Source organism: Gossypium hirsutum, chromosome D08 (genome assembly GCF_007990345.1).
Source record: "Gossypium hirsutum isolate 1008001.06 chromosome D08, Gossypium_hirsutum_v2.1, whole genome shotgun sequence".
NCBI lineage: Eukaryota > Viridiplantae > Streptophyta > Magnoliopsida > Malvales > Malvaceae > Gossypium > Gossypium hirsutum.
In genome coordinates this window covers 52,373,715-52,383,108 of record NC_053444.1, presented here as the reverse complement: position 1 = coordinate 52,383,108, position 9,394 = coordinate 52,373,715, and the positions used below count along the sequence as shown (strand labels likewise).

The 9,394-nt window shown below is 35.1% G+C and overlaps 1 protein-coding gene across 1 annotated transcript; it reads left to right on the top strand.

The window, feature by feature from the left end:
• The first annotated feature begins 449 nt into the window (after positions 1–449).
• On the top strand, positions 450–4,185 carry LOC107907862 (uncharacterized). The gene is made up of 4 exons (XM_041100044.1): positions 450–481; positions 1,548–2,616; positions 2,671–2,869; positions 3,947–4,185. Exons 2-4 carry the CDS (start codon positions 1,567–1,569, stop codon positions 4,183–4,185), a joined length of 1,488 nt encoding a protein of 495 aa, XP_040955978.1. The 5' UTR covers positions 450–481; positions 1,548–1,566.
• The last annotated feature ends 5,209 nt before the right edge of the window (positions 4,186–9,394 follow it).

Genomic DNA, 9,394 nt, shown 5'->3' with positions numbered 1-9,394 from the left:
AAGTGGCTACACTTATCTGATCAAGTGATAAAGTGATAAGTGGTAGCTTTAGCTACACTTATCTGATCAAGTGGCAAAGTGATAAGTGGTAGCCTAGCTACACTTATCTAATCAAGGACAAGTGATAAGAGGTCATATGTCAAAGTGAAAGTGAAGTACTCAATTTTCCGTAACCGTTCCTTAATTTTGATCAAGGATAGTAAGTGATAAATGGGCCCAAAGGAATTATGGTAAAAGAATAAGTAGTAGTGAGTTTATACCAAGGAACTCACCAAAGATTGTGGTTGACAGGTAAATTTAGTAATGGTGTATATTGTATAAGTGTACAAGTGTTTGGTAAGATTTATGTTTTATTCCTATGAACTTACTAAGCTTTTCTATAAGCTTACATGTGTGTGTTTATTGTTTTTGTAGATTAACGTATTTATACATTCGGAGGATCGGATCTACATCAAGAATCACACTATCCAGATATACTCCGGTAGATTATGTTAAGCAACTTTTTGGATTTATATGGCATGTATAGGGAATTGAAGTAAAAAGTAAATTTGAATGTTATGGTTACGTTAGATATCGAAATATATACATGTTTTTAGTTTGAAATGGTTGATTGGTTGAACTTCATTAGTATTTAAATGAAGTAGATGAAATACTGGAATTGGTTGTGATTTGAAAATTGCAAGGAAGGTTAGACAATTATAAAGGGGTTATATTGAAATTTTTTTTTAAAAATTGCAATGGAGCAGTTCTTGGACAGCAGCATTGATGTAAATTTTAAAAATCACCAAAAATAGTGGAAATAGAATTAGAAGTTGAGTGAGATATGAAATTAGAGCTTAAAGAGTCTACTTTCATATGAAAGAAGTGGAGTAAGCAAAAGAATTATATACTTTTAGATATTTGAATTTTAGTGAAACAGGGCAAGAATGTTTCTGAAGTCCCCTGTTCTGAATTTAGAAATTCATTAAAAATTGTACAGAAGGAATTATGAGTTATAATTTATATGTATAGATTCCTTAATGAGTCTATTTTCAGTAGAAATAAGTTTAATCACCATATGAAGTCTGTAATAAGAGATAATTAAATTTTAGTGATGAGTGGTCAGGATAGTCGATTAGTGAAACAGGGGAGACTTAAACTAATAAACTGTACTAATTGGCTAAAGAAAAAATTCTGAAAATTTTATGGTGAATAGATATATGAGTCTAGTTTCAGGGAAAATTTACGGATCTAAATTTCGAGTTTCGTAGCTTGAATTATAATTATTTTAGTGACCGCTGTACAGGTGGACAGCTTTCTTATGAATGATGAAATTAAATTTGAAAGTAAATTTTTATGCCCGAACTTTTAAGTTAAGTCAAGTAACGCCTCATGCTCGACTCCGGCAACGGTATTGGGTAAGGGGTGTTACATTTTATTGGTATCAGAGCCCGGTTTAGTCGGTTCTCGGAATATGTGTGAAGTGTAAAGTGTTTAGAAATACATGCCATATAAATCTGTGATAGTGTGATGTGTATGATCCGATCTAATCTTTGTTATTTTTATAGATATTCTCCAATTATAAAGATGTTAGATATACCTGAACGTGCCGAGCAAGAAGAAGTTAACAGTAGAATACCAAATTCTGAACAAAGAACAATCAGTGATGTTCCGATTTCCCAAATGCGAGAGCAAGAATTAAAGAATATGATTTATGGGATTATGAATCAGTGGTATACTGAAATGAGGCAAGAAAGAAATCAGGCTGAACCACCTCCTCCCCCTACTGCTCCATCGATGGTACCCCCGGTTGCTCCTCCACCTCCTACAACGACTGAATCTAGTAAGCGTTCTCCATTGGAAAGGCTTAGAAAACTTGGAGCCGAAGAATTTCGGGGAAGGACTGATGATGATCCCGTCAAAGCTGAATATTGGTTACAGAGTTTGATAAGAATTTTTAAAGAAATGGCTTGCTCACCAGATGACTATTTGAGATGTGCTGTGTCTCTGTTGAAAGAAGAAGCTTATAGTTGGTGGGAGACGATCGAGGCTGTGGTTCCGGCAGAGAAAATTTCTTGGGAATTCTTCCAAAATGAATTTAAGAAGAAATATGTGGGCAGACGGTATTTGGATAAAAAGAAAAGGGAATTTCTTGACCTACGGCAGGGAAATAAATCAGTAGCTGAATACGAAAGAGAATTTGTCTACCTCAGCAAATATGCCCGAGACATTATACCTACTGAAGAAGAAATGTGTATCCGGTTTGAAGAAGGGTTAAATGATGAAATTAGAATGATGATTGGGGGTAATGAAATACGAGAGTTCGTTGTTCTGTCAGACCGTGCTCAAAAGCTCGAAGAAGTATACAACAGAAAAATGCAGCGGGATCGGAAAAGTAAAGAGCTATTCAAAAGAGGTGCTTCTAAGTCATTTTCAGATTTTCCAGTGAAGAAATCTAGAGAAGAAATTAGTCGAACTACATCAGTTTCGGGAAGATCGGGTAGAGATAGACCAAGACAATCTGATTTCAGGGTATTCGATAGACCTACAGCAAGTGTGAGCAGCGTTCAGAATGCTTCCCGGCCTAAGTGTCAATATTGTGAAAGGTATCATTTCGGAGAATGCAGGACTAAGATGGCAGCTTGTTATAAATGTGGGGCTACTGATCATCTTATTCGAGATTGTCCCCAGCTGCAAAAAGATGAAGTGGAACAGAAAGAGATACAGAGAACCATTCCCCAAAGAAGTAGACGTTCAGGCCAGAGCAGTGCTACAGGGACTACCCGTTCGGGTACGAGGGAATCAGTTGGTCGATCAGAGACTAGAGCACCAGCACGTACCTACGCCATTCGAGCAAGGGAAGAGGCTACTGCTCCTGATGTAATTGCTGGTACTTTCTATCTTTATGATGTTATTGTTTATGCATTGATAGACCCTGGGTCTACTCATTCATATATTTGCACTATGTTAGCATCTGAAAAGAATTTATCTGTTGAGTCCACTGAATTTGATATACAAGTCACAAATCCATTAGGTCATAGTGTGATGGTTAATTTGATATGTCGTAATTGTCCACTGAAAGTGAAAGGCTATGAATTTCCCGCTGATTTGATGTTGTTACCCTTTCGGGAATTTGACATTATTCTGGGGATGGACTGGTTAATGAGACATGATGCGGTGGTGAATTGTCGTGATAAGAAAATCAGTTTGAAATGTCAAACAGAAGATGTAATCTCAGTTGGGTCTGAAAATATGGATGATACAGTCAGAATTATTTTAGCTCTCTCTGCTCAGAGATTATTACGCAAAGGCAACGAAGCATTCTTGGCCTATATCCTAGATACTCGAGGTTCTGATTTAAAGCTCGAACAAGTGCCAGTGGTGAATGAATTTCCTGATGTGTTCCCTGAAGAGTTACCCGGTCTACCACCTGATAGAGAAGTTGAATTTGTAATTGATGTGATCCCCGGAACAACTCCTATCTCATTAACACCGTACAAAATGGCTCCAGCTGAGTTAAAAGAGTTGAAGGCGCAGTTGCAGGAGTTATTAGATAAAGGGTTCATTAGACCGAGTATGTCGCCTTGGGGAGCACCTGTCTTGTTTGTGAAAAAGAAGGATGGTTCTTTAAGACTGTGTATAGATTACAGGCAGTTGAATAAGGTAACAGTAAAGAATAAATATCCTTTGCCTCGTATTGATGATTTGTTTGATCAGTTGAAAGGTGCTGCAGTATTTTCCAAGATAGACCTTCGATCTGGGTATTATCAGTTGAAAGTTAAATAGTGTGATGTGCCGAAAACTGCCTTCCAAACTCGATATGGTCATTATGAATTTTTGGTGATGCCATTTGGTTTAACCAATGCTCCTGCTGCTTTTATGGATTTGATGAATAGAATTTTTCAGTCATATTTGGATAGATTTGTGGTTGTATTTATTGACGATATATTGATATATTCAACGATAGAGGCTGAACATGCACAACATTTAAGGATTGTACTACAGATTTTGTGGGAGAAACAGTTATATGCGAAATTGAGCAAATGCGAATTTTGGCTCCATGAAGTTGCGTTTTTGGGTCATATTGTATCAGCTGATGGAATAAGAGTGGATCCAAGTAAGGTAACGGCAGTGGTAAATTGGAAAGTTCCGAAGAATGTTACTGAAGTGCGGAGTTTTCTAGGATTGGCAGGTTATTATCGCTGATTTGTCAAAGATTTTTCAATGATTACCTTACCGTTGACTCGATTACTACAAAAGAATGTTGAATTTATGTGGTCAGATGAATGTTAGCGGAGTTTCGATCAGTTGAAAAAGATGTTGACAGAGGCTCCAGTGTTGACTCAACCAGAATCGGGTGTACCGTTTGTAGTATATAGTGATGCGTCTCTGAATGGGTTGGGCTGTGTACTTATGCAGTCAGGCAAAGTGGTGGCATATGCTTCTCGGCAACTGAAACCACACGAGAAAAATTATCCTACACATGATTTGGAATTGGCAGCGATCGTGTTTGCTTTGAAGATATGGAGACACTACTTATATGGTGAGAAATGTTATGTGTATACTGATCATAAAAGCTTGAAGTATTTAATGACTCAGAAAGAGTTAAATTTGAGACAGAGACGATGGTTAGAGTTGCTGAAAGATTATGATCTTGTTATTGACTATCACCCAGGGAAAGCAAATGTCGTAGCAGATGCACTTAGTCGGAAATCATCATTATTTGCACTACGGGCATTGAATGCTCATTTATCTATTAATGAGGATGGTTCTGTACTAGCAGAATTAAAGGCTAAACCTGTGTTCTTTCAACGGATTCGAGAGTTACAGGATGATGACCCAAAATTGATGATAAAACGACAGATGGTTCAAGATAAGTCAAGCTCAGAATACTCCATTGATGAAAATGGTATGTTATATTATCCTAATAGAATATGTGTTCCGAATAACTTAGACTTGAAAATTGATATTTTATCAGAGGCTCACAGTGGTATGTGTTCTATTCACCCGGGAAGTACAAAAGTGTAGTGTGATTTGAAGAAAATGTATTGGTGGCCTGGAATGAAACGAGAAATCTGTGAATATGTAGCAAGATGTTTGATTTGTCAACAAGTGAAAGCTGAGCATCAAGTGCCGACAGGGTTGTTACAGCCCATTATGATTCCAGAGTGGAAATGGGAACATGTCACGATGGATTTTGTATCCGGATTACCAGTAACTTCGAAGAAAAAAGATTCGATATGGGTGATTGTTGATCGGTTAACTAAGTCAGCACATTTTATTCCAGTCAGAACAGATTATCCGCTCGAGAAGTTAGCGGAGTTATATGTGTCAGAGATAGTGAGGTTACACGGGGTATCGATATCTATTATTTCAGATCGAGATCCGAGATTTACCTCGAGATTTTGGAGTAAATTACAGGAGGCTCTGGGCACCAAATTAAATTTCAGCACAGCTTTTCATCCTCAGACAGATGGGCAGTCAGAGCGAGTGATTCAGATCCTAGAAGATATGTTAAGGTGTTGTGTACTTGAGTTCGGCGGTAGCTGGGAAAGGTATTTACCTTTAGCCGAATTTGCTTATAATAATAGTTATCAAACTAGTATTAAAATGGCACCGTTGGAAGCTCTGTATGGAAGAAAGTGTAGAACTCCATTATATTGGTCTGAATTAAGTGAATCGAAACTGGTGGGAGTGGACTTGATTCGGGAAACTGAAGAAAAAGTTCGTATTATTCGAGATTGTTTAAAAGCTGCCTCCGATCGGCAAAAATCATATGCAGATTTGAAGAGAAGGGATATAGAGTTTAGTGTGGGTGATCGTGTATTTTTGAAAGTGTCACCGTGGAAGAAAGTTTTGCGGTTCGGCAGAAAGGGAAAACTCAGCCCACGATTTATCGGGCCGTATGAAATCATTGAAAGAATCGGTCCGGTAGCTTATAGATTGGCTTTGCCCCCGGAACTTGAAAAGATTCATAATGTGTTTCATGTGTCTATGTTGAGACGGTACAGATCAGATCCATCACATGTAATTCCTCATATGGAAATAGAGCTCCAACCTGACATGACTAATTCAGAGGAACCGGTGAAAATTTTAGCTCGGGAGGTTAAAGAGTTGAGGAATAAACGTGTACCACTAGTTAAAGTGTTATGGAATCGACATGGATATGAGGAGGCAACCTGGGAAACGGAGGAATTGATGAGATCTCAGTATCCTAATTTATTCACAGGTATGAAATTTCGAGGACGAAATTTCCTAAAAGGGGGAGAGAGTTGTAATAGCCTGAATATTCAGTGGTGTCGGAATGGTGATTCGAGATCACTAAATCTGACAAACGAGTAGAAAATATTATAAATTTAGTAAGTATAAGTTAAATGTGAAGTTAGAAAAATTTTTGAAATAGTGAATAGTGTACTAGGAATAAATATTAAAATAATTAAAATAAAAAAACGAGGTATCGAGACCTCGAAGATTTTAAACTGAGCCATAAATATTTTTAGAAATATTTATAGAGTGTCATTGAGTTGGTATTAAAGTTTCGTTAGAAAATTTTAACGTTTGGATAGTTAATTAACTAAAAAGGACTAAATTGAAAATAGTGTAAAATTTATTAAATTGTGATTAAATAGCTTAAGTGACTAATGAGGAGGGATTTAAGGCAATTAGGCCCAAATTTTATGGGCTGGACGGTTGGGTAAGAAAAATCAGCAGAATGTAAGTAGAAATAGGGGCAAAATTGGAAACTTAACAAATTAAACATTTAAAACAAAGACAAAAGTGAAAAATCTAGAGATCTCTTCACAATTTATCAGCAAAAACGCCATAGGAGGTCTGAAACAAGCTGGTTTTTCATATATTTGAATTATGTAAGTTTAATTCTTGATTTTTTTCTTCTAATTTTTGTGATTTTGATACTTTTACAATTAGGCCCAACTAATTATTTCATTAGTTTTTGATTTCATGGCTGATTTTGAAAGTTTCTATGAATACATGCTGGAAGTATATGATGAATGAACATGGAATTAAAGCTTTAATTTTGTTATATGATGATTTTATTAAGTAATTTTGATAGAAATTGATTTTAGGGACTTAATTGTGAAAAAGTTGAGAATTAAGGTTTGGTGTTGCGGTTTTGAGTATGAAAGGCTATGTAGTAGTTTAAAATAGTTGGAAAAGGTGTTAATTGAGAAAAATTAGATCAATTGAGGGGTTAATTGAGTAGGGACCAAATTGTAAAAACTGTAAAGTTTGGGGTAAAAGTGTAATTTCGAAAACTTAAGGGCATAAATTGTGAAATGGATTAGAATAGAATTATATGCTGATGAATGAATAAATTTGTATTTTAGATCGAGAACCCGAAGCAAGTCGAGGAAAAGAAAAAGTAGTTGATTAGTCCCTGAACTTTTGCAAATTCTGCAAATCGACCCAGGTAAGTTCATATGGCTGAAATTTAATGATTAAATGTTAATTTCATGAATTATACAATGTATGATGAAATGCATTTATTGTTGAAGTGAGAATAAAATAAAAATGTGAAAATCGAATAAATGATCAAATTAAGTGGAACGCCGGATTTGAGTACTTCTGATCAAGTGACAAAGTGATAAGTGGTAGTTTTAGCTACACTTATCTGATCAAGTGACAAAGTGATAAGTGGCTACACTTATCTGATCAAGAAACAAAGTGATAAGTGGTTACACTTATCTGATCAAGAAACAAAGTGATAAGTGGTTACACTTATCTGATCAAGAGACAAAGTGATAAGTGGCTACACTTATCTGATCAAGTGATAAAGTGATAAGTGGTAGCTTTAGCTACACTTATCTGATCAAGTGGCAAAGTGATAAGTGGTAGCCTAGCTACACTTATCTAATCAAGGACAAGTGATAAGAGGTCATATGTCAAAGTGAAAGTGAAGTACTCAATTTTCCGTAACCGTTCCTTAATTTTGATCAAGGATAGTAAGTGATAAATGGGCCCAAAGGAATTATGGTAAAAGAATAAGTAGTAGTGAGTTTATACCAAGGAACTCACCAAAGATTGTGGTTGACAGGTAAATTTAGTAATGGTGTATATTGTATAAGTGTACAAGTGTTTGGTAAGATTTATGTTTTATTCCTATGAACTTACTAAGCTTTTCTATAAGCTTACATGTGTGTGTTTATTGTTTTTGTAGATTAACGTATTTATACATTCGGAGGATCGGATCTACATCAAGAATCACACTATCCAGATATACTCCGGTAGATTATGTTAAGCAACTTTTTGGATTTATATGGCATGTATAGGGAATTGAAGTAAAAAGTAAATTTGAATGTTATGGTTACGTTAGATATCGAAATATATACATGTTTTTAGTTTGAAATGGTTGATTGGTTGAACTTCATTAGTATTTAAATGAAGTAGATGAAATACTGGAATTGGTTGTGATTTGAAAATTGCAAGGAAGGTTAGACAATTATAAAGGGGTTATATTGAATTTTTTTTTTAAAAATTGCAATGGAGCAGTTCTTGGACAGCAGCATTGATGTAAATTTTAAAAATCACCAAAAATAGTGGAAATAGAATTAGAAGTTGAGTGAGATATGAAATTAGAGCTTAAAGAGTCTACTTTCATATGAAAGAAGTGGAGTAAGCAAAAGAATTATATACTTTTAGATATTTGAATTTTAGTGAAACAGGGCAAGAATGTTTCTGAAGTCCCCTGTTCTGAATTTAGAAATTCATTAAAAATTGTACAGAAGGAATTATGAGTTATAATTTATATGTATAGATTCCTTAATGAGTCTATTTTCAGTAGAAATAAGTTTAATCACCATATGAAGTCTGTAATAAGAGATAATTAAATTTTAGTGATGAGTGGTCAGGATAGTCGATTAGTGAAACAGGGGAGACTTAAACTAATAAACTGTACTAATTGGCTAAAGAAAAAATTCTGAAAATTTTATGGTGAATAGATATATGAGTCTAGTTTCAGGGAAAATTTACGGATCTAAATTTCGAGTTTCGTAGCTTGAATTATAATTATTTTAGTGACCGCTGTACAGGTGGACAGCTTTCTTATGAATGATGAAATTAAATTTGAAAGTAAATTTTTATGCCCGAACTTTTAAGTTAAGTCAAGTAACGCCTCATGCTCGACTCCGGCAACGGTATTGGGTAAGGGGTGTTACACTGTTCCTTTAAATCAAACTCGTAAATATTTATTAGAAATATTTATGAAGTTAGTTGTGTAGTTAATTAGGTTTCTGTTAAGTAATTTTGCATGAATTAAAAGTTATTATAGTATAGGGACTAAATCACATATAGGGTAGAAGTTGAATTATGATTTTAAAATTATTAAAGGGACTAAAGAAGAAATTTTACCTTTATTTCTTTAAGTGGACGGTAAATGGGTTAAAACAATTAATGATAT